The sequence below is a fragment of the Drosophila takahashii genome, chromosome 3R (genome assembly GCF_030179915.1).
Source record: "Drosophila takahashii strain IR98-3 E-12201 chromosome 3R, DtakHiC1v2, whole genome shotgun sequence".
Classification (NCBI taxonomy): domain Eukaryota; kingdom Metazoa; phylum Arthropoda; class Insecta; order Diptera; family Drosophilidae; genus Drosophila; species Drosophila takahashii.
The window spans coordinates 14,132,152-14,156,509 of NC_091681.1; the positions used below are offsets into that span (position 1 = coordinate 14,132,152).

The following is a 24,358-nucleotide window of genomic DNA, read 5'->3' on the forward strand; positions in this document are numbered from 1 at the left end:
ACAAAAATGAAAAAAAAATCAAAACAAAAATTGTAAGTAAAACTTAACTTACCAATAACAAAGAGGAAATACTGCAATAAATTTTGATTCTACAATTAAAATTTCCACACGACCAAAACCAATCCAATACGCAACTTTGGCACACAGAACTGAAAAGAATCTTTTTCGCAGCAGAAGCAAAATAAAAGCCGACACCAAACTCGCCTTTAACCAATCGCCTTCCCATTCTCTTTGATAGAGATTGCAGACCGATTCTAACTCAGTGGGGCTCCCTAAGCATAGGCGACACTACTAGTTAAATGTTGATCTGGGGAATCTCGGGGTCAATGAGGGTCTACATTCGAGACCTTCCTTGTGCACAGGAGATTCTGGACATAAGTAGAGCAAGCCAATCCAGCAATAGTAAAGTCCAACCTCATAGGGAGTATTTAGTCAGAACATTTGAACTGTACAAAATCAGAGATGGAAAATGCAAAACTAGTAACCAACTTCAATATAATTTTTAATGAAAGACGAAACCTAAATGTACAGAGCCATCGATAGAATGGGAGAAATTGGGGATGTGAAATAACTGCAATTAAACAACAAGAACAGCTAAATGTCATTTTAATTATAATTTTTTCCCCACAACAATAAAGGCAACACTTTACATATACCTATATCGTAATTTAATTCATTAAAAACTATATAATTAATTAGTAAAATTGTATACATACACAAACACACAAAATGAAGGATTTTAAGATGTAACGAACAAGTTTACCACAGTTTAAAAACGTTTTAAAGCTGATTTACTAACTTTGAACGGAGGGAAGATGAAGAAAAATAAAATACAGTTCGAATTGATTTAAAACCCATTTCAATATTTTTTGCATAGTTGTAGTTTTCATTTACAATAATTTACAATGCTTTAGTGTGCTTTAGTTGAAATTGTGTTTATATGTTAATCGAAAGAATAAAGTGAAAAGGCAAATAATAATTATAACTAAGCGTAATAAACCTTTATTATTATTAACAAACGATTATTCTAGTAGTTCTTTATTATATTACCATAATAATTATTATTTTGTTGTGTGCACCTCTTAGTCACTTTTGCGCTTATAAGCTAATCAAACACGCAAACAATCACTCCAATACCAATCCCATGTCCCCATATCCTCTGAAGTACCCCCTTTCCGCCAAACTCTATTTGTGTTAAATCTTTTGCAATTGCTAGCCGAATTTGATCTTTGTTTGACTCCTACTTTGGATATGTAAAGTGTTTTGTTGACGGCGGAGCAGAGACGAAACGAAATTAGTTGATTTAAGCGTATGAATGGGATTTAATGAACTTGAATATGAATGCATCCAATATCTAAAACCTTATGCGTATATAAATATTGTACTAATGTGTAATTGTAATTAAAAGCGTCGGATGAAGAATATCTGGAGCCAGATGGGTGGAGAAACAGTGAACATATATTTAACACACCAACGGTAAAGCTAGAAAATCTAAATAGAAATAGATATATACATAATACCTATACATGAGCCTCAGATCCGGGCATATATAAGAGCAACAACTATTTTAATTAAACTTAAACAAAGGCATAAACAAATACAATAAAATAGAAGATACAAGAAGAGCAACCACAACAAATTTGAAATAAACAAAGAAAACAATATTAACTTCAAAATTTATATAGCTAACTGGATAATGTTCAATAAAAGGCGATAATATAATTTTTAAAACAATTGCATTATTTATTTTTTGAGATTTTGTTCGGATAACCTCTACTTTAAATGATGTTCGTTTCCACTTTTCGAAATCCATTCGGAACCCAAGCCAAGCCAAGGTGCTAAGTAGTTTAGAAACGATGAAGTGGGCGTAATGGGTTACACGCAAAAACAAAAGATTTATAATGGCCAACTAAGAATAGATCGAGTGGCTCTGGGATTTGTTTCACAATGGCTCGTTCGCTCTTCATGCAATAGTTATTAACCTAACTAAAGTCACAGCAAGTGTTCAAAAGTAAAACTCAGTAACTACCTAAACTCAGCAAGTAAATAATAATAATACAATTTTGTGTGCTTATTTCGTTATGATAATTTTTAAAACAAAATAACACAGTAATCAATTCATATAAAGAACGAAAAGGTTTTGATCAGTCGATAAATAAAGCTGCTAAAATCTCCAAAAATAAATTGGAGGCCCAACCAGGCGAAGAGATAGAAAGCAACAATTACAATATTTGACAGATTCTAAGCGAGTGGAAAAATAATGAATGCTTAGATCTAAGGCAAATCGAAAGGAAAATATATATATACGAGATATAACAGTTAAATGAATGATGCAGCAATGTCGTATAAATAACAGAAACATATATCTTAAGTATAAATGAGTATATATATAGACTATATATACACACATATGTATATCTGATAAATGAGAAATCGCTAAAACTGATAAAATTAAACCTAAGTAAAATTAAAAAAAGAAAATACAAAACACGGAAAGAAATGGAACTAATAAAGAGAATTATTCTGAGAAATATAAATCAAGCGACTTTTAATTATGCAAAGCCTATCAATAATGTGAATTGGTTCACCTTTCAAGGGATGTTCTAATGGAACAGATTTTCTTTTAATAGTTTTGTTTACTCTTGTTAAGTTGCATTTAGGATCACCTGCTTTTATTTAGCATTTATAAATTGATTTTAATGCTTTGTAGAAAGAGCCAATGGAAGTGATCAACAACTCTGCCTATTGCAATCTCTGATTGTGCGCAATAAACAAATTTCTAGATAAGATGGGGTCCGGGGATCAAGCAAAGCAACTGTAAACATATATCTGTTGTTAGGGAACTCCACAACGAACAACGACTCTCAAGATCAGTTCTCCACTGGCTTTCGGAGCGATCGGTCGGCGACGTGTCTAAAAATAACCGGAGGAAAAAAAGAATTCCAAGTGTGACCCACATTGAAGGCTGTAAAAATGTCAACCGTACAGACCGGTGAGTTGGTATGGGTACGGAGTACAGCAAGATTAGAGATATTTCTGCGCTTATCTCAGCTCAACAAATAATGAAATTTTCCGCTGTTTTTGCATCCAGTTCTGGGCACTATTACCCCCAACCTTTTGGGCCGAACTTTGACCCACGAGCATGTGGCTCTCGATTTCGAGCACTTCTACCGTCCACCGCCGCCGGATTTTGAGAGCGAGCTAAAGGCCAAGATCAGCATGTCCACCCTGGGATATGTTCGACTCTATCCGTATTCCAGCAAGGAGAATGTCCGGTTTTACGATGGCGAAGCCCTCGAGGCGGCCAAGAAGGATGTGCTGCTCTACAAGAAGCACGGTGGTGGCAGCATTGTGGAAAATAGCAGTTACGGCCTGAAGCGCAACCTGGAGTTCATTGTAGAGTTGGCCAAGAGCACGGGTGTTCATTTTATAGCGGGCACCGGTCACTATATTCATGCCATGCAGGATGCCAGTCACGCCAGCTTAACCGTCGAGCAGCTGAGTGATCTCTACTCGAAGGATATCATCACAGGTCTGGAGGTTAATGGCAAGATGGTCAAGTGCGGTTTTATTGGTGAGGTGGCCAGCGTATATCCCATTCATGGTAGGTCGTAAAAATAATAAAATACAATTTAGAAAGTGTATTTATTTAATGCATCGTATAATTAAAATTCGTCACAAAAGATGATATCAGAACTTTTGTATGTTGAAGGCGCGATCGTCACTAGTTTTTTTTACCTTGTTAAGATTTATCTCTTTCCTTAAAATAATATATATATATACAAAATCCATTAAAACTCCTTAAAAAATTTAAGATTTTGAAAAAAGGTCCATTAAGGCCGCCGGTGAGATCCAGGAAGTCCTTGGCTGTGGAGTCTCCATGCATCCGCATCGTGTGACCGAAGCTCCATTTGAGATCATGCGCCTTTACTTGGAGGCAGGTGGACGTGCGGATAAGTGTGTCATGTCCCATTTGGATCGTGAGTAAAGTGAGATCCTTCAATCATACTCATATTAATTTTGACCCCCTTCTCCTTAGGCACAATTTTCGACGTCGATGAGCTGCTGGAGTTTGCCAAACTGGGCTGCTACATTCAGTACGATCTCTTCGGCACCGAGTGCTCCTTCTATCAGCTGAACACGAGTGTGGATATGATCTCCGATGCCCAACGAATCGACAACCTGATAAAGCTCATTAAAGAGGGTTTGGTCGACAAGCTGCTCATGTCCCACGACATCCACACAAAACATCGATTGGTTGGCTAAAATTAGGCCGATTGTAAATCTTTGCTATATGATCCTCTTTATTTTTAGACTTCCTATGGCGGTCATGGCTATCATCACATCCACACCAACATCCTGCCGAGAATGTTCGACCGCGGCGTTACTTTGGAGCAAGTCGAGCAAATGACAGTAACCAATCCGGCCAACTGGTTGGCCTTTGACCCCTAAGCCATGTTGTTATTTTGGTAGCATCTCTTATCACCTTATTTTCCCGTTGATAAGATAAACTTTCTTTGTTCTTTTTGCAATAATAAATGGGCGTGTCTTATGATTTTTACTTAGCTTATCACCTTGTTTTTATTACCAACAAAAAAAGAAATTGGGGGCTCGTACGACTTTTGTATAGAAAGATGCATTTAGAGAATGACGAAGAATATTTTAGGCCATGATGGTAACTAATCTAGTAACTTTTTAAAAACATCAATATTACATTTTTTGCAGGGTAAAGAAAAATATTTATACAGGATGTGAAATTTTTTAAATTGGTTATTTCGTTTAAAGGAAATATGCTTTACAAATAATTTAGTTCGATACCTGTTCTTAAAAAATTTCCACATTTTAAAATATTTCCACTGTGGATTAAAGATAAGTCGGTTAATTCCTTATCGGTTTTGACCCGCATTCGATACAAAATCCCCCTATTCCTTATAGACTTGTTTTCCTATCGAGATGGGAATAACAGTTCCGATGATGTTGCCAAAATATAATGGGAAAACAAGTACACCCAGAAAAATTGAGAACGAAAAAAATCAACATCGACCGATCTTGATTTTAGTATTCGTATTCTCACTTTTTTCTTCTTGATATCAAGATGAAAGCAGTGTTGATTCTAGTATTCCCAGTCAAAGTCAATCTCAGTTTTTATGTTGTGGAAGAGGGACGTGAGGAAAAGACATCGAAAAAATGAGAGGAAAAGGGCGGAGAGGCCGAATTCCTCTCTTGTAGCTATCGGGCAGTCATGCTTCATGACATCGGTAGCCTAGGGGACTAAAGCGTGCGGATTATATGTTTTGTAAGCGTATAGTCGGAAGTGTGTGTTCAGTCCCGCGTCAAGGCGGAAATTCTTTGCGTTTTTTTTTTTTTTTACTCATTAATATTTATATTTAATACAAATTAGGATTTTGTTAATCTAACACACATAAATGGCTTAATAAGAGTAAAAACCAAGAACCCAAGAGAACAAAATGTGATTCAACTTTGTACAGCGCCTCATGTGATGCTTCCATGGCGCAGCTGGTAGAGTGTTTGACTGCAAACTGTGAGGCAACGGGTTCGATTCCCACGACCGACCAAAGGTGTTTTTCCCAAGATAGTAAGTTATTTGAATTTTATATTTATCATTTGTTAATTATATAATAATTTCAGTTATTGTTTCAGTTAAAATTTGAAACTAAATGTGTTCTTATATACGAACATAGTATAGTGTGACGTCATCCATGTAATTAAATAAAGGAAAGAAAAATAAGTTGAGAAACGGGGGGAACCAACAACAACACCGACGGGGACGAGGCAAAATTCCCGATTCCTCAATTATTTTTTTTTCTTCTTATTCAATTTGTATTTTAAAATCGACATCGATTCGATGTTGAAACCGAGAAGACGTCATCTCGATATTGATAGCACACATACTCAAAAACCATTCTCAAAACCGAGAAGACATCGATGTTGATTTTAGTATTTTCGATCTCGGCTAGGTTTTGTGATCGAAAATACTAAAATCAACATCGATGAGAACGGTTTTTTTTCTCGGTGTACAAACGAAACGTTATCGTTGTTATTGTTCCGTTGGCGGCTGCCAGAGCAGCGCTTATCAGTTCGTCGTCAGGCCAGGCCCCATAAAGTGACCAGCCGGCAATTGAAACGCAAAGGTGCCGTATTTACGACCCAATAGAGTCTCCTCATCCACTCGCCTATATATAGCAGTTCCGATTATTGCCGCACTCATCAGTATTCAGCGAGCTGTTAACGTCGGAGGTCCTAGAGTGATTTTGAGGTGCAATGTCCCAGGCAGTGAAGACGGAAACGCTCAAGGAGCCAAATGGTTCGAATGGTTCGGCCACCAAAGCCAATGGAACTCCCCCGGTCAATGGAAAGTTGGAGGCCCTGAAGAGACCCCGACATGTCTCTGGTGGCGTGGAGGAAATCATCGATCCCTTCTGCAACCCAGAGCGACCGCAACGCATTTCCTTTCACGACGTCACATCGGCTGCCTTCCTCATCCGCGGAGGCGTTGAACGCACTCCTTGTCCGGTAGATATAACTAAATCGTATGTTTCGGTGCCTTCTATAAGGAAAGTGACTTACAGAAATCCACATCATCGGACCTATACGGCATGGAGTTGTATTTAAAGAAAGATTTCCTGCAGTACACAGGCAGGTGAGTTATTCCATTTAATTAATATTGTTTTAAATTGTTTAAAATAAATAGGAACTTACAATTATTTATTTGTCCTAACGATTAAAAAATTGTGAAAAAAGTAGTTATATCAGCTTCTAGTCTATACCAACTTTAAGTCAGTGCTAATGGGATTTTTGATTATTAGCTACTCTCATTTCTTTAATAGATTTCAAATGTATATTATTAATTACGTTTTGTATATTGCATTATTCATACCCCTTTTCCCTGTTCTACTTTTTGAGAGCGAATCTAGGTCCAAGGTGCATTTTCAGTCCGGAATTATTATTGTTTATATTATAATGATTTGAATAGCACTTAGTAATCATTTTTTATACTATATTATTAGTATTGTCTGGGAGTGCACTTTGATAAGGAACTGTCTATACTTTTGTTTTTTTTTTTGTTATTCCGTACATTAAATATCATTAAAAATTAGATCTATTATTTTTAATGCAAATAAACTTAATTATACTACCGATTTCGAAATGAAAGTTTATGCTACGGAAGTTCGACTGTCCCAATTTTTGTTTGTTGACACTTAAGCCCCTTTTAGTCAACGCAGTTCGATCGAGTACAACGCATTTCTATTATTACGACCAAAATTTCGGTGATAAATTTGGCTACGCATAAAAGCCAAAAGATCCGATAAGATAGGCTTTAATTGGCAGATAAGGTTTGATGGGCTCAAATTAATAGCTGTTGCTAATTGATTTTTGATTTCGTGAACAACATGTGACTGATATAGCCAATTCACAATTTTGACAGCTTCAAGGAGCGTGGCGCACGCTATGCGCTGTTATCGCTAACGGAGGAGCAGAAGCGAATCGGAGTGATCAGTGCCTCCTTGGGGAATCACGCCCAAGGACTGTGCTATCACGGCTGGAAGCTCAATATTCCGGTAACAGTGGTAATGCCTAAGGCGGCTCCCATTATGAAGATCCAGAAGTGCCGGAACTACAAGGCTCGCGTCATCGTCGATGGCAACGACATGGGTGAGGCCAAGTCCCTGGCGATGCGAATGTCCCGCGAGGAGGGTCTCCTGTATGTGAATGGCTACGATCATCCGCACATCATGGCCGGCCAGGGAACCATCGGGCTGGAAATACTCGAACAGGTGCCGGATCCGGATGCCGTCATAGTTCCGGTGGGGGGCGGTGGATTGATCGCCGGAATCGCCACGGCCGTTAAGGCCCTGTCTCCCAAGACCAAGATCATTGTGAGTATAAATAAGGGATTTTTGAATCCATTTAACTATTATTTACTTACAAACCAAAAAAGGCATGTCACATGTAATTTTCTAGTTATGCAAAACCCATATCGTTTTTACATGAAATACTCTTTTCGACCATATCAAATTTACCTGGCCATTGTAAAATCGATCTTAGTTTCATAATAGTTAAAATATAACCCAGATTTTAATTGCTTTTTTATCCTTTTCTAACAGGGTGTGGAGTCGGAGAAGTGTGCCAGCTTCACACGGGCAATGGAGAACAACGGACCCATCCACACGCCCATCAAAAATACACTGGCCGATGGTCTGGCGGTGCCCAAAGTTGGCTACAATGCCTATGCCACGGCCATGCCCCTGATCGATCGCATGGTGGTGGTCAAGGAGGAGTGGATCGCAGTGGCTATTCTGCGGCTGGTTGAGGAGGAGAAATGCGTCGTGGAAGGAGCGGGCGGAGCAGGTCTAGCTGCCATTCTGGCAGGTCATTTGGATGAACTCAAGGGAAAGAAGTAAGTAATTATACCTGTCACTAGTAGAAGAAATTTTTGAAATGGAAGCATTCATTTAGAAGTTATAAGTATAATTACTTCATTCAATTCAATTCAAGTAGTGCAAGCAGTGCAAGCAGTCGTTTTGCTGCACGCATATCCATAGCTCCCTTGCTCGATATAAAAATCCTTCGGAATAAATTCTAATAATTTATTTATATTATTTTTCTAGGGTTGTGGTGCTTCTCTGTGGTGGAAACATAGACACCACCGTCTTTGGACGCTGCTTGGAGCGAGGCTTGGCCGCCGTGGGTCGCCTGGTCAAGTTCAATGTGGAGGTGAGCGATCGTCCCGGCGGAATCAACGATCTGTGCGCCCTGCTGGTCCGCGTGGGCGTTTCCATCAAGGATATTATGCACGAGAGAGCCTGGCTGAGGGATGTGTACACCGTGGAGGTGAAGGTCGTGTGCGAAACGGTGGACTGGAGCCACAGCCTGGAGCTGAAGAACGAGCTCAAGAAGTTCTACTCCAAGGTTCAATTCTCCGAAGTCCCGCTGGCCATTACAAACGATTCCGATTCGTAGGACCGATCTTTTGTATACAGTACACATATGATTTATTCACTTCAGCAGCGCAGCAAAACTTAAAGCTTTAACTTAGAGCTTAGTTGTATAAGAGTAAACATAATCGTAGTCGAAGTAGAAATGTAAATTAGGTGTAAATAAATATACATAAAATACAGAGTCTAGAAACAAATTGACAAACGTAGGGATTGCATAATTCGCAAATTATGATTCTCTCTTTAAGAACTAAAACACAAACAACTAAAAGTATTTAAATTCATGAGCTTAGGTTACGAAGCAGTTCTTCAAGCAGACACACAATCAATTTATTTTTTATTTTCGTTTTTTGTTTTAAGATCTTCTTGCGGTATTTGGCACATTAAGGATTCATTACATATCGCTCTCAGTCAAACAAACACACAGTACAGTACATATCGAAATTTACATTTACATGGCTAGAAAATATATATATGTATGTCTCTATATAAATATGGTTTATGTGGTAAAATGTATAGTATAGGCTATCTCATAAATACAGGCAACTCGTTGTCAAGTCCTCGGACGTAACGTACTTTAAAAGCGCTGACTAAATCTACGTTGAGTATGCTAAGTGTTCCGGATGGAGCCGCTCTCAGTGGCTGTTGTCCAGGCGCAAGATCAGTGCATCGACCACATTGTAGATCTCATCGAAATGCGGCCGGGACTCGGCGTCGGCTGCCCAGCACTTGAGCATCAGTCGATACATCTCCGCTGGCGTGTTTTCGGGCGTTGGCATTCGGTATCCTGGTTAGATATTATATAAACGAATATAGTATACATTTATTTCGAAAGATTCTGGTATTTACCCGTATCGATGCGCTCTCTGGCCCTCGAATTGCTCATGCCCGAGTAGGGTGTGTCCCCCTTGGAGAAGATCTCCCACATCAGAATGCCATAGGACCACACATCGCACAAAGAGGTATATTTTCCAAAGTTTAGGGCCTCGGGAGCCGTCCACTTTACAGGTATTTGCTTCATGCCATCGGAAACTAAATATATTTAAATTAAATATTAATTTCTATATTTATGTATGCCTTTGAATAACTGAATCTACCTATATACTCTTCTTCCTCGCGTGACATTCCAAAATCGGAGATCTTTACGCTATGCTCTAGGTCAACCAGGCAATTTCTCGCCGCCAGATCGCGATGAATGCAGTTCTTGGACTCCAGATATCGCATGCCTTAAAGGAAGTATAATTCTTGGTAAGTTTAATGTTATAAGAGGGTTACTAAGTTCACTCACCTGCCGCCGCATCCCTGCACATTCCCATTTGTTGGCGGTTGGAGAGACCATTGGAGTTCTTGCGCAAATAAGTTAGCAGGGAGCCACCTGAAATAATTAATTTAAAGAAATTTTAAAATTTCTCATAAATTCCTGATAAATATTTTTTCTTAAAAATTGTAACTTACCCAGCACCAGTTCCATGACAATCATAATGGGCTGCTTCTGCACACAAATGCCAATCAATTTGACGATATTGGGATGATCATATTGCTTAAGGATGCGGCCCTCCTGAAGGAACTTCCGCTTTTGTTCATCGGGCAGCGTCATGCGGCAGGTTTTGACGGCCACATCCAGTTTGGTGGACTTTAGTTTGGCCTTGTAGACATCGCCAAAGTTGCCCTGCGAGTAGTGATGTTAAATAAGTAAATTTCAGGTGATAAGCTAAAGCTAACTTACCCGGCCGATCCTCTCCAGAAGCACCACATCGTCGTTGCTCAGCTCCCAGCGTTCGCGGCAAACGGGTCGCCGGAGTATGGAACCCGACTTCACTGTCACCGGCAACTCGGAGTGATATTGGTGCATGATCAGCTCCTGGATGCTGGCAAAGGGCGGACCCTCGAACCGGAAGTTGCCCTCTCCGGTGGTCTGGACAATGAAGTGCTTGTGGCCATTCCAGCACACACTCAGCACAATCTGGCTCTCCTCGTTGCGGATCGTTTCGCGGACCAGGAAGTCGCCGTCGTTATTCAGAAGTCGAACCACCTCTTCGCGCGGCAGAACGCCATGGAACCATTCCTCCTCGTAAAGCGGACGATTTGTGGAGAGCGATATCTGCAAGATGCGGATAATTAGCTAAATCTATATTTTCTATATTTCTTAGCCGAAAGATTAGTGAAAGCATGCATAGTACAAACAAACAACAAAATGAGGGAAAATAAATTAGCTGAGAATCGGTTAACACGCCATTTCAACATTTCCAAACGGGCAAACGGAAATGCGTGGGTGCAATTGGCTCTGACGAAATTGCAGTAGCTCCAAGATACTTATACTAGCAAATTAATTATAATTAAATACTGTAGGCAAAAGGCATATTAAATCAGAAAACAGAAAAGTATATATATTATTACTACAGAAGGTAAAAATATGGATCTACGTTCAAGGTTGCCCCGTCGTGTGACTCACAAACACTTTGGATTTTGGTCGCTTTTTTCGAGCAGGCGGCACTGGGCGCCCCGTGAAGACAATTGTCTCGAAAATTCCCCCACTTTCAGCTTCGGAACTGCTCATGATGGAAAACTGTCCGAATAACTTTGTCAGAAACAATTGTCTCACGGAAGAAACCGAAAAAGTCACGCGTTCTGTCGTACACAAATGCGATAGATCTCCAAGTTTTCACTGGCCAAAACAACAGACGCCGCCAAACATTTCAATGGACTAGATTAATGGCGACTGCTGGTCGGTATCCAAACCGCTCGCCCGATCGGTGAGAACTAAAAGATATAATCGCTTTGTACTCTCGCCTGAACTTGTCTCTCGGTCACTTTCGCTCTTTCGCATTGGCACGCACAAGTAATTTTAGCAATTGGAAGGGTGAGGGAAATTTAAAGTCAGTCTAGATTTTCAAACACTCTGTGTTCCTTTACAATTATGAAAAAGAAAATCTGAAAAGGAAATATTAATTGTATTTATTCTTAAAGATTTTAAAAAGAAAACTTGCTATAGCAGGTATACTATTTATTCCTCATTCCTAGCGATTTCCACAAATATTATTATAATAAATTTCTAAATTATTAATTTTAGTTAGGATATTAAAAAACAGTTCAATAGACGATTATAAAATACAAAGGTAAATGAGATGCAGACCGACTACTCGTCATACTCCACCAATATTATTATAATAAATTCCTAAATTATATATTTAAGTTAGGATTTTTAAAATCAGTTCTAAAGAAGATAATAAAATACCTATAAAAAACTGAAACAAACCGACTAGTCATGAGTCTTGACTAAGGTCACCCTGTGTTCTATTTTCGTCACCCGCTCTATAAAAAGCTCTTTCCCCAACATGCTTTCAATATTTTGAACGTGAGCGCGAAACGAAACAAGCAATCAATCAAACATGCAAATTGAAGAGGCTGGCTGGCAAGCAAAGCGATGCGATGCGGTTTTCGATTCAGTGAGTTGGCGTCATGTGGCGCCCAGTTGGCTTAGATACTCTCGATACGCTGGGTGCTGTTGTGGGTGGTTTTTTCTTGGATACTCATACGGATACAGATGCGGATGCGGGGAACTCACACTGGCCGCCAGGCTGGGCACACAGTAGCAGTGATCCTTCATGCTGAGCACGTCGTCGCTATCCTCGTCGTCCTGATGGTCCAGGTCCTCGTTCCCGTTCTCGTTCTCGTTCTCCTCCAAATCCCCGGAACTGGACTCGAAGGTTCTATCTCTATCTTTTGATATTTGGACGGATGGCTTTACGGTCTTTTGCGGACAGTTACAGAATTGCTCTTCTCCTTCAGATCCTTCAGGTTGATCCACCTCGAATTCCCGGGCAAAATCAAAGACACTCTTGCTGGGATGAATGCGTCTCCGTTTGGTGCACTGCTTGCAGGGCTTCGATCTCTTCAGCTGGAAATTTAGCAGTTTCGAGCGGAATGTATTGCGGATGGCCTTCGATTTCTTCTGGATCTTGGGCACCTTGAATTTCAGTCTTGAGTTTTCCTTGGACGGCGTCGTGGTCGTTGTGGTCGTTATAGTGGTGGTGATCGTGCTCGTTATGATCGTCGACTGTGAGGCACTGTGATTGCTATTGCTATTGCTATTGTTATTGTTATTATTATTATGGGTATTACTGCTGGAACTGCTACTGTTTGTGGGGCAATCACTGCTGCTGGAATGCTGTAGATTCGGCTGGGTCCTCTCAGCATCCTGATTCTTGGCACCCATTCGAACGAGAGGACTCTTGGAGAACTCCTTGAGATTGCTGAATATGCTGCTTATGGATTTCTGCGTAAAGGACAGGGAACGTTTCTTGGAGTGACTCGACTCCTTGGAGGATCGGCACTCCGAACTGGAACTTGAACTGCGTTTCGTTTGGCTATCCGGATCTTTGGGTAGCTTCCTGGTTTCAATGTGATTCTCATCACTGGCACTTTCGATGGCATTCACATAATCGCTGGGCTGCAAAGTGCGCTTCAGGCGATCGTCCAGCACTCGATTCAGTTCATCAATCCTGTCCAGATGGGCATCTATGGAGTTCTGCGGCGCCGTTTGGTTTATTTCGATGTGTACCTGCTCCTTTTTGGGGATGGATTGCTGGTGATTCTCCTCTTCCCCATCGCTTTCTGGACTTTCTGGACCCTCTGGTGAGCCGTTCCCCTTCCTGTTTAACTCCAGATCCGCATAGATATGATTGTTATTGGTGTTAGTAAGGACAGCAGCGGTTAGCTGGGCGAGCGGGGCGGGCGAGGAGGCGTTAGGAACAGCGGACTCCTCCTCGCCCAAACACAACATGGAACACTGGGTGCGCCGCAAACGGGGCAAATCGGGCGGATTAATTGAGCTGATGGAGGGGATCTCCTCGCCCAAATAATGAACACTGGCCGCCTGGCGCAAACGATGGTTAGTAATGGGCTCGTAACGTGCAGCAGGACTTTGACCACTCGCATCCCTAATTACCGACAAGGACCCGAGGCTCTGGGAACGCGGCTGCAGCTTGTTGAAGCGTCCCTGACGCGATCGTGTCATGGGCGTCGTCGGCTGGGGGGTGCTCTTGCGCTTGAAGTGGCGTCCCCTGCCGCGCAGGAGGGTCAGCACGCCCCCTCGTCGCATCAGCTCGTTCATAATGCCCAGACCTGGTGAACTCGTGGAGTTGGACCTCTGCTAATATGGGTTTAGTTTCGGATGATGCAGTTGTTCATGGGGTAAATTTCGTGAGATTGTGTAACATGGATAGAGGTAGGGCAGCATCCAGAGAGAAAGAAATGGTTTCATCGCACAAGATTAGTTAGACCATGACCACCTACTGCTTAAAACTAACCAAAACCATAATGGATTAGGGCTAGATGAATCTGGAAACCCACCTGCTGTTCGTTGTTATAGCCATTCTCGATGAAGTTCTGCTCGAGGGTCAGGTGATCATCACAGCCCGAGGGCAGCTCCTCGCATCCCACCTCGTTCAGGGCGCACTTGATCATGTCCACCAGCTTCTGTTTCTGCTTCTCCTGGCAGCGCAAGGCATTCAGGTCCTTCGACTGGCGGCTGAGCAATGGAAATTATAAATATTAAAATTGAGTTTGAAAAGTGAGGTTAGGTTAGGTTAATGTAATTTATGGCTCTTGCATTCTTTCGTTAATAACTCCTTTCGGAAGACTCCTAAAATGGATCGTAAAAAGTGATTGTAAAGCTAAAAAGTTAAACTTTGCTTTGCTTTTAAAGAATGTACTAACGAAGGATCTGTTTGCCAGTAAAATAATCCTTCAAAAAAATTCCCAAAAATTAAAATTATTATCAACTTTGAGATCACTTTCTTGATAATTTTTTTTTTTACTCACCATTGGCTATCCTTGTTGGACTGAATGCCATTGGAAGTGTTGCTGCCGTTGGAAATAATGCTGCCATTGGCCACCGGAGAGCCACCATTGACATGCTCGATCATCTTCAGCTGCTTCTCCTGGCAATCCTTGACGGCTCCCTCCAGTTCCAGCAGTCGATTCCTCAACCAGTCCACCGTTAGGTTATCCACTGTCAAGGTGCTGGACTGCAGTTTGCCGGGTATGTCCTCGATGAGCGTCTCATCGAATTGGAAGAGCAGCGGCGTTGTGGGGGAGGTTCTGGGGATATTCATAAGAGATCAGTAAGTTTAAGATTTTAATAATCTAATATTATACGACCAGAGCCACTCACTTGTGTTTCTCGGTGAACTCGCCGTACTCCTCGGTCGGATTGATGCCCCCTATCACAGTGTCGATGCGCTTCTGTATCTCCTTGTATTTGTCCGCCGTGAGATCGCCATATTGGGCCGCCTCCTGCAGGATGTTGCGCCACAGCAGGATGAAGCTCTCCTGGACGGACTGCTGGTGCTCCAGCAGCCCCGGCAGCAGAACGGTGCGAAAGTCCTTCTCCACTTCGATGGCTTCCGTGATGGACAGCACGTACTCGTTGTGTGTGAGGTGCAATTTGCGGCAGGCCTTCTGGTACTTGTCACGCACATCGTCCAGCTTGCGGCCACTGCGACTGGGTGCTGAAATTCAAGAAAAATCACTTAAGCACTCGGAGAAAATATTTGGTATACTTAAGGCCGTTATCTTGTTAAATTTAAAGTATGGTTAAAACCTTGAAATCGTATGGGAAATCATTGTTTTAACCCTAATTTAAATTTAACAATCGGACGAGAAAACGACCCTTAGTTTATAAAACAAAAATTTGCCTTTTTTTACACCAATTTAAAATGGTTTTAATTATGCAACCTTCTTTTAAATTATGAGAAAATATTGTTGTTCTTGAATAAAAATTGAAAATATTTAAAGACATTTGATAAGTTTTTTTTTTTTAATATTTTAAAAATTGAAGTTTTTTGAAGTTACAATGTATGGAAAATATATTTCGGAATATTTATGTAAATGTTCAATAGCTTAAATATTAAAATAACTTTCATAAATATTTAATCTTTTATTAAAATATGCCTCTAAAATAAAGTTTTGTATAAGTGCATTTGAATTTTATAAATTAGACGATTGGAACTCTTTTTAAGTTGTAAACTGATTTGTATACAAAATATAACCATATAACCCAGATATAACCATTAGTTTAATGCATGTTTAATGAAATGTACATATTTTTTAATGCAGTTTTTTTTTTAAATTTTAAATCCGTAAATATATTATTTTTCTAAAATTATGAAATGACACCGATCCCAAAATCCAAGGATTTCCCACTCACCTTTTATGTAGTGCTCCTCGAAGCGCGTGCGCAGCGCCTTGTAGCCCTCCAAATGTTTTTGGTATTCGGTTTTCTTGCGGACCACCTCGTCGGTGAGCTGGAATGAGAAGAGGAAGCGGGTTGAGGTTTAGTTTGGGGTTTCAATGCGGTCAGCACACGTGTGCGTCGGCCATTGGGGCACTTTCCCAAAAAATTGAAAGAGAGAAAAAATCGGGCTGGGGCTCATTACATCATGATTATCGCCGACGTCACTACGTGTTCGTCTTTTGTCGCGCACAGTGCTCCACATGCGAGTAATCGCATAATGAAACCCCTGCTCAATTCCACCGACACCTATCTGCTGCTCCACTGAGCAAACCCAATATCTCTCACACTTTCTTTGCAAAACATTTTCTCACGTTTGCCCATTATGCAAGGTACACGTCCAACCGCAGAGCCAACAGAAAAAAAATAGAGAAAAAACGGCGGCTCCACAAATGACTGATAAGTGACTGGGCAAAAGGATTGCATTATGCAGCTGAGCCAACATTCAGCATCCAGCATCCGTTAGCAGTGTCAACAAAATCAACAACGACTTTGTTGCCGAGGACTGTGACTGCAGCTGAACCTGAATCTATGGCCCAAGTCAAAGCTAAAGCTAAAGCCAAAGCCACAAACTAATGGCAGCAAAGTGCAGTTAGTCAAGCAGCTGCAAAGTTGCTGAGTTAAGGTTGCATAGACATAATGCAGCTGATGCAGGGCACAGTGGGCGAGGCAGTTTGAAATGTATCCTTAATAAATGATCAATTCAATTAGTTTAACAATTTAATATTTTTTAATACATCTAAATAAATTAAGATCATTGGGAATTTCCTAATATCCCTGAACAGTTTACATTTACTCATTAAATGATTGTTTTTCTGAAGATAAAATGCACATCATAGTTATTTATATATTGCTTAACTAGTGCGCCAAAATTTATTTATAGCTTGTAGCACTGGTATAAAGCCAATGAATAATAATGAAATATTCAGAAAATAAAACCATAGTCGTCTAAAATTTTATGAATTTGCTTTTCTATCACATTTATTAGCTTAACATGTTTTTACTTAAATCCGGAAATTAAAATCAAAGTCCTTAATAAATAAATTTTACTTATTTGCATAAAAATAAATATATTCGGAAAAAAGTTAATAACGTGGAACAATAAAGATCATAGAGTTTGAATAAATCGATTTAAAGCTATTATGTTGCTCATAATAAATCAGTGAATATTTTTAACAAAGAGACAAAGGAAAATGTAGATTAAAGATGATAAATAAGTTAGTTTTAATGGGTGTGTTATGGTGTGATGCTTTAGTTAAGTATGAAGTAAATATTAAATTATTGAAATTTATGAATAACCAAAATTTGAACAGAAACTATCCACGGTTACGGACTAAGCAGTTGTGCAGTTGGCGGTGCATATTAATTGCAGACAGCTTTGCACTTTTGCACTAAACGCGGAAGACAGCAGCAGAGATGAATTAATGAATTAACTAATTGAATGATCAGGCGAGGCTTGGGAATTTGCAGAATGAAAATCGCTAGAGAATTCGCATTGCCAGCGAAAAACAATTCAATAGCAGGCATATATAAATTGCTGACCCAGTTAGCCGATTTGGCATTGAAAGTGCTGTCGAGAGTGTTTTTTCGAGAGTTATCTTGAAATTGGCTGCAATCTAGACAACTTGTTGCTATTGTTGGGCTACGTAATAACCAATTTTGTAAGGTTCTGGTTCTGGTTCTGTTCGTTTTTTCTTTGTTTTTGTCTTTTTCGGCAAGTGGTTAAGCAACTTTCAATGCCTTTGCAGCTGCTAATTTGCCTAAAAAGTTGTTTAGAAAGAGAGAGCGACAGCGTAGCAGCAGCGAGCACAAGTAAAAGAAATAAACATGGCTCAAAAGTGGGTCATGCGCGCCGTATTTCTTACCTCTCAGCGGCTAAACAGTCAATAGCATTTTGGTAACACCCCCCTTCCCATGGGGCGAACCCCGGCTCACACATTGTTTACAAATGATTGCCAATTTTTTTCGTTCACCTTTTTTATTTAACATTTTTATTTTTTTGCGTCTCAGCCGCCAGAACGGCGTATCCAACGAATCCGAACGAATCCGAGGAAAGTTGCTAATCCGCCACCTGCACTGAAAGCCAGCGAAACTTTCTCGATTTTCTCACGCAATTTCCCCCAGCGGATTTTATTAGATCTTTCAGATGGTCTTCTAAGTGGGGACAACGCACAGTTTAAAAATTCCCCGATGCCGAATTGAGAATTCCGAATCTATATGTAAATGCGGCGATGACCTAATGGAATCTGTGACAAGTGGTGCCAGCTGCCACGTTTTGCATTAATCAGCTTGATTCTTTCTGCGTTTGCGTTCCATTTCGATTCGATTTTCTGCTTCTGTTTCGGCTTTCTGTATACTTTGGCAAACGTTCATTTCGGACACTAAACTATGCGGAAAATGCTTGGATAATATTTTCTTAATTGCGATAAAATAAGCTACAAGCTGTCTATGATTTAAGACGGTAAATAAAGTTTTTGTGACATCTAGAAAAGTGTAGTAAATTGGTTCGCTATATTTTCATCGTTAAATACGTCATTGTTTATTTTTAGTATTTCTCTTTTGTTCTTATGTTTTTGCTAGTGTTAGTTAAAAGTATATCTAACAGATTAGAGCATTGATTAAAAATATTCAGAGGCAGATATAATAAAAAGAATGAATATTTAAAAAATTATTAATGATCAAATATTCACTTTTGTAACACGATAAAATATTTTATACAATTTTTGTCGGCCTGTGAATAAAATGCTATATTTAAATGGCAAATGTATATTTAACAGTTTATAGTATTATTCAAATATTGACAGAGGCAGAGTTACTAAAAATAATGAATATTTATAAAATTATTTTGATATAATAGTCACTCAATCTCTTATGTAACACAATAAAATATTTCATATTATTTTAAACTGCCTTTGAATAAGATTTTGAGGTTCTGTTATTGTTAAAATAAATGATATAACCAGTACTCGTTCAGTGTACGTCACTACACACACTCAAACGATAACAATAAAAAAGCACAACTCAATCAAGCGAAATTCAATTCATGTCTACACTTCCAAAGAAATTGCCTCTAATCAAAATAAATTTGTCAAATGTATTGCGGAATCGTGATGCAATAAAAAGAAACCCAGTCGAGAAACCCGAGAGGGGGAAGGGAAAAATTGGAAAACAAGTCAAAAAGCTAAACCCTAGAGTTGGATTTATATTTTTTCTTTTTTGGATTTTTTGGTCAGCGCGTGAGAGTTTTTCTTGGCTGGCAAATTTGAATATGAAACGGCGTGGCGGCAGCTGTGACAATAAAAACGATAGGAAATGCCACACGCGGTTGGGATTTTCCTTTGTTGTGGTTCGGGAGGAAAATCAATGCAACCGATTGTCCGGGAGTTTTTCTTTCAATAAGTCAACCGGCGGCTGTGGCGTACACAAGATGTTGCATAAGTGCCGACAGCGTTGACAATAATAATGATGTTTTATGAAAGATTCGAGATCGTTTTAATAGATGGCGTTTAGCGTTTAGCCATTGCAATTGCGAATTATGCAAATTTATGACCGTTGGTCAATACACGAGTACTTCCTCCTCCTCGGACCAGGGATTTTGGGTAATTTCCCATAGAGAGCCGCCCAGACTTGTCGTGCTTTGCCTTTTTGCCTGGTCAATGAACCCCTTTGGCGGGCCAACAATGGACACGCTAATATATTAACGACCAACCAACCCGTTTTGATGGTCTTAACTGTAATCGCTCTGCTTGGCCATTTTGGCTTCTGTTGAATTCAACATTTAAACAATTCAAAAATCAGTCGCATAATTGCCACGCAATAACTTCACTTTCGTTGGCCAATTCGTGAATAATATTTGCCAAGTTTTATTGCTCCCTGGTCGTGCCTTAAATATATTTTGCACAAATTTGCATGCGTGCCAAGTGAAAGAAGCATGACGAAATGGTTCGAATTTAAATTGTATCTGTAAATGCTGTCGACGATTTTGCCGTTGCCGTTGCCAGCACTTTCTATTTCAGTCGAGTGTCGTCGTCGAACGGAAGAAAGAAAAAAAACAGACAAAAGAATAGAATGGCAAAATCGACGATCGCAGTGAAAGTGTCTTCGAATTGGCCAATTGCCGCGAGCTGCGGGCTGCGAACCGCGAGTTCGTCGCTTGAGTCTTTCGTTTTCGGTTTGGGGCCCTGGAACTGCCACCTCCATTGGCCGATCCCAGCCGAAACCGGGAGGTCTCAATCGCCGCAGGAGAGGCTGCAGAACGACTTTTCAATACTCAAAGCCACCTACGTGTCGCTTGCAACTTGTTTTGCATACAAACAGATACACACACCGCTCCCATGCGAAATCCTGCGGCTGCGCTCGTTCCGCGGAACAGCCAATGATTTTAACAGCCAAGCAGATCACTACAAAAAAGTTGTAATAACTCAGGAAGTGATCTTTTCATAAAGGGGTATGTCCTATGAGTATGGTGTATATAAAATATTCCTGTTGGTTTTTCAGTAAGAATTTGAAAATTTCAAAAAGAATACTTATTTTTAACGGGTAAATATTTTAAAATTTTGACAAGACGTTGATTATTAAGAACCAATTTCTAGGAATGATATATTTAAATATTTAAACTGTATATTAAATGTATTGTTTAAATAAGGAGACCTTAATAATAATAATTTGTTTTAATTTTGAATTTTCTTATTTGCTTTTTTTAATCTTCTACAAGAAATCCACAAAAGAAGTCATACTTTTAAATATAATTAGAGAACTTTTGCTATGGACATAGTATATTTATAGATTTTACAAAAATATTATTATTGGAGGAGGTTTCGTGATTTTATGAGTGCTTTTATTTTTAAGAATGTAGCATTATAATCTTACATTTTTTTTACTAAATCGATCTTAGATAATTTCTCGGTTCTTTTAATACGAAATATATATTTATACAGCTCTTCAGATGCTATATTATAGGGAATCACTGTAAACTAAAGACACATCGCTTTAAATTAATATTTTGGATTTTCTAAGACAAGTTAGCAGAGCATACACCCTTCCAGGCTCCATCCAAATTTACGAGCCTGGCGAAACCAAAGCCTGAACTTGATCCACAGCAGGACCAGCTGCGCTTTTGATGTCAAGGGAGCACTCTGCACTCTGTTCGCACGGCTCTGGGTCTCCTCTCGGCCAAGTTATTACATATCATATTGGGCAGCTAGACCAGTCGGGAAGTAGTGAATGGCAGAATGGCTGTGGCCGACTGGCTTTTGTTAATTTATTTTTACTGCTTCCCCAAACATGATGAAGTACTTGCAACGCTACAGCACTGTAACAAGACCAAGAAATTAAGTTGCAGTTGCAGCGCTGCCCGGAGCCAAGTGGCAGGTACAAAAGCCCCGACTCTGTCTTCGATCCATAAAGTATTTTCCTCGGCCGTTGCGCAGGCGCAGCTAACGAGACGAAGTCGGTTCCCCATCCCCATTCCACCATCCATTCCCCCATCCCCATCCCCATCCCCATCGTCATCCTCTGCTCCCAGCCAAAGTCCAGATTCGGGCCCAATACGTTTTTAGCCCTCGGGTTGGGTTCTTTATTGTTTTCTCTGCTCCGTCGCCTCGTCGCCCCGTCCCTCATTGCCCGTAACTCTCTTTTGCCCCCGAGTTTGTGTGTGCATGTTGCAGACTTGTTTCATAACTGGTCCACGATTCTCGGAATTAAAGGAACAAAGGCTGGGGCTGATTTTGATTTTGACCGACAAACGTTGTCTGCGCTTGTTTGCCGTTGACTCTTCCCCCTTTCCCGGCCGCGGGTTCTTTTACTGCACTGGGAAAAATGATTCTAGGGGAAAGAAGTGTCTCTCTTATAAAGATAGAAATGGGATTTCAGGACAAGCATTCAGTAAAAGTAAGCTACATCAAATTAAAAATTGTATTAAAATTTTTACATTTAAACTATACATTATTTAGGAGTTAAGGAATTTAATTTTGAGGTCGTTTTTTAAAAAGCTTTAAAAAGCAATCATAAATAAATATTTTAGATTCTTGCCTTTTTAAATTCTCCTTTATTAAATAAAACCCAATAACGTTACCTAAAAAAATTTCACTTCTAAAATTTCAATGATCGATATATTTGTTTGAAATATTTATTTTATAGAAGTTTCGCCAAAATTTCTTGCAGTGCCCAGCTGCCGCTGCTGGCTGTTTGTTCAACCCGGCTCGAATCTTCTCGGCCTGCATCTGAGCGCAGAGGGTACTTGAAATTGACTGAAAAGATACGAATGTGCCGCACATGCGCGTAGATTATAATGAGATAAAGGCACAGCCAGTCGGGCAGGCAAAATAAAAAAAAAAACAAAAATAAAATAAGAAAAAGGGTTAGCAGACAGTTCGTTGGCTGTTGGCGTGTTAGAAAACCTTTTTAACGCGCTCCGTTCGAGACGGCAACTTAATTTTTATTGCGGCTGGCTAGGCCGCAGCTCCAATTAGAACTCGTGCAATTCGAGACGAGAACCGAAGAACAGAAGGCTTCAAACGAGGAGGGACTTAAGCCAGGGATATATGGGCTTCTTGGGACCCGAAAAAGAATAACTGTTGATTTCGTGTGTTAACACTTGAACGATCCTCGGAAACGCTCTCGGTTCTCCCACTAAACCGAGTAAACAAATTAGTATTCAATAAGCGTAACTTCTGAGCCCGGTACCATTAGCCAAATTGGTCAAGACCATACTGGGCTATGGCCATAATATCTCTATCTATATATACAGAGTGCACGGCGTAGGTATATGGAAAAGTTCAAACAAAACAAGCGCCACCTTCGCGGTGATTTTTTCTTTATTTGCCAGGGATCAACATTCCCCCCTTTTGAAATTCGCGGAAAGAGATTGGCAAAAGCAAGTCTGGAAAACCTGGTGGAGATTCGAGACGGAGATGGAGAACAGAAAACAGAAATTCACACACGAGATAAAAATCGTAGCAACTACTCACATACGTGAGCTTGACGTCGCCGCTGCTGATGTTTCTAGTATTTATTGTCATACACAGTCTGTCACTTCTTTTAATTGTTTATGACCTTGTTAGAGCTGTTCTCTTCCTTTTCTTATTTTTTGGCCAGCTTCTTTGGGGTTTTTTTCTTATTTTTCTTGGCCTTTTTTCGTACCAACCGGAGCGAGGGCGATCAACTTTGGGTCGATCTTGTGATTACGGTGAGCGCAAATTAAAATAAATTCTTTTGAATATTCCAAGTGGCGAGAACGTTTTGCAAGGCAAGTGCACACCAACCGGTTTATCGGAAATAAATGAATATATACAAATGAATGCCTTATATCTATCGCTTTAACGTCATCAAGCTTTCTTACATACTGCTCCACTTCTCGCCTTAATTACCTGATAATCAGAGCCTCATTACGTAAATTGCCAATTAGGAGCCGCTCAGACGAAAGCTCCCCATTGATTCACTGATTTGTCTTTGCTTTTGCAATTGGTTTCATTTAGATGGCAATTACAAGATTGTTATTGGGATTGCGTGCACCCAGCAAAATATATACCTGTATATGGGTATTTCTCTTAAAAAGAAAATATATAAGTATTTTTACCAATTTTAACAATAATTGAAAAATAGTAAATATAAAATAGCATCATATTCAAAAAATCTAAAGAATTCGCGTTTATTTAATGTTTAATACCAAGGCTATTCAAGTCATTCAGCTGTAAGAAAAAACATAAAGAATTCGCGTATTGTTTTTAATTCTCTAACATCAGTTCTTCCCCTAATGATCCCATTTTCAATTTAACTAAGATTCGCGTATTGTTTTTAATTCTCTAACATCAGTTCTTCCCCTAATGATCCCATTTTCAATTTAACTAAGATTCCAATCCAGGAATCCTTTTTTCTTTCGGTGCAAAGGCTTGTCGGTCTGTGGGCGTGTTCCCATTTAGCGAGTAATTTTCCTCTTATTAATGTTAATGCAATGCCAAAATGCACAGCAAATCATAATCATTTGCCGGATCACAGTCGGCTCTTGGCGGCTTTCCAGCACAAATTAGACAAAGTCGACTTTCACGCTCGAAAGTTTTGCGCTTAAGAATTTCTCTTTCGCAATAATTGACTCCAAATCTGCTCAATT

The 24,358-nt window shown here is 39.8% G+C and overlaps 3 protein-coding genes across 7 annotated transcripts in view; 2 read left to right on the plus strand and 1 right to left on the minus strand.

Annotated features, from left to right (window-relative positions):
• The first annotated feature begins 2,856 nt into the window (after positions 1–2,856).
• On the plus strand, positions 2,857–4,566 carry LOC108066781 (phosphotriesterase-related protein). Its single transcript, XM_017155461.3, has 5 exons — positions 2,857–2,992; positions 3,092–3,604; positions 3,816–3,980; positions 4,040–4,257; positions 4,315–4,566. The coding sequence occupies exons 1-5, from the start codon at positions 2,974–2,976 to the stop codon at positions 4,450–4,452; spliced, it is 1,053 nt and encodes a 350-aa protein (XP_017010950.2). The 5' UTR covers positions 2,857–2,973; the 3' UTR covers positions 4,453–4,566.
• A 1,556-nt stretch (positions 4,567–6,122) lies between these two features.
• Srr (Serine racemase) lies at positions 6,123–9,141 on the plus strand. The gene is made up of 5 exons (XM_017155460.3): positions 6,123–6,534; positions 6,591–6,661; positions 7,448–7,898; positions 8,127–8,419; positions 8,631–9,141. Exons 1-5 carry the CDS (start codon positions 6,283–6,285, stop codon positions 8,980–8,982), a joined length of 1,419 nt encoding a protein of 472 aa, XP_017010949.2. The 5' UTR covers positions 6,123–6,282; the 3' UTR covers positions 8,983–9,141.
• Positions 8,991–24,358, minus strand: part of FER (tyrosine-protein kinase Fer) — a 32,457-nt gene continuing 17,089 nt past the window's right edge. The window contains exons 4-14 of one of the 5 annotated variants that reach the window (XM_044396275.2): positions 16,168–16,264; positions 15,133–15,469; positions 14,781–15,059; positions 14,310–14,487; positions 13,906–14,106; positions 10,684–11,058; positions 10,413–10,626; positions 10,246–10,332; positions 10,055–10,183; positions 9,807–9,989; positions 8,991–9,744 (exon numbers count right to left, since the gene is read on the minus strand). In XM_044396275.2, the coding sequence (XP_044252210.1) occupies positions 9,593–9,744; positions 9,807–9,989; positions 10,055–10,183; positions 10,246–10,332; positions 10,413–10,626; positions 10,684–11,058; positions 13,906–14,106; positions 14,310–14,487; positions 14,781–15,059; positions 15,133–15,469; positions 16,168–16,264 (2,232 nt within the window). In that variant the 3' untranslated portion in view covers positions 8,991–9,592. Of the gene's footprint in view, positions 9,745–9,806; positions 9,990–10,054; positions 10,184–10,245; positions 10,333–10,412; positions 10,627–10,683; positions 11,059–11,409; positions 11,834–12,522; positions 14,110–14,309; positions 14,488–14,780; positions 15,060–15,132; positions 15,470–16,167; positions 16,265–24,358 lie in introns of those variants that run through there. The other 4 variants (XM_044396273.2, XM_044396274.2, XM_044396276.2 and 1 more) reach the window with 4 other exon arrangements.

Coding starts and splice junctions, on each gene's coding strand:
- LOC108066781 (XM_017155461.3), top strand. Junction 3,605..3,815: donor CAGCGTATATCCCATTCATG/GTAGGTCGTAAA, acceptor AAAAAATTTAAG/ATTTTGAAAAAAGGTCCATT. Junction 3,981..4,039: donor TGTCATGTCCCATTTGGATC/GTGAGTAAAGTG, acceptor CCTTCTCCTTAG/GCACAATTTTCGACGTCGAT.
- Srr (XM_017155460.3), top strand. CDS start 6,283: ATGTCCCAGGCAGTGAAGACGGAAACGCTCAAGGAGCCAAATGGTTCG. Junction 7,899..8,126: donor CTCCCAAGACCAAGATCATT/GTGAGTATAAAT, acceptor CTTTTCTAACAG/GGTGTGGAGTCGGAGAAGTG. Junction 8,420..8,630: donor GATGAACTCAAGGGAAAGAA/GTAAGTAATTAT, acceptor TTATTTTTCTAG/GGTTGTGGTGCTTCTCTGTG.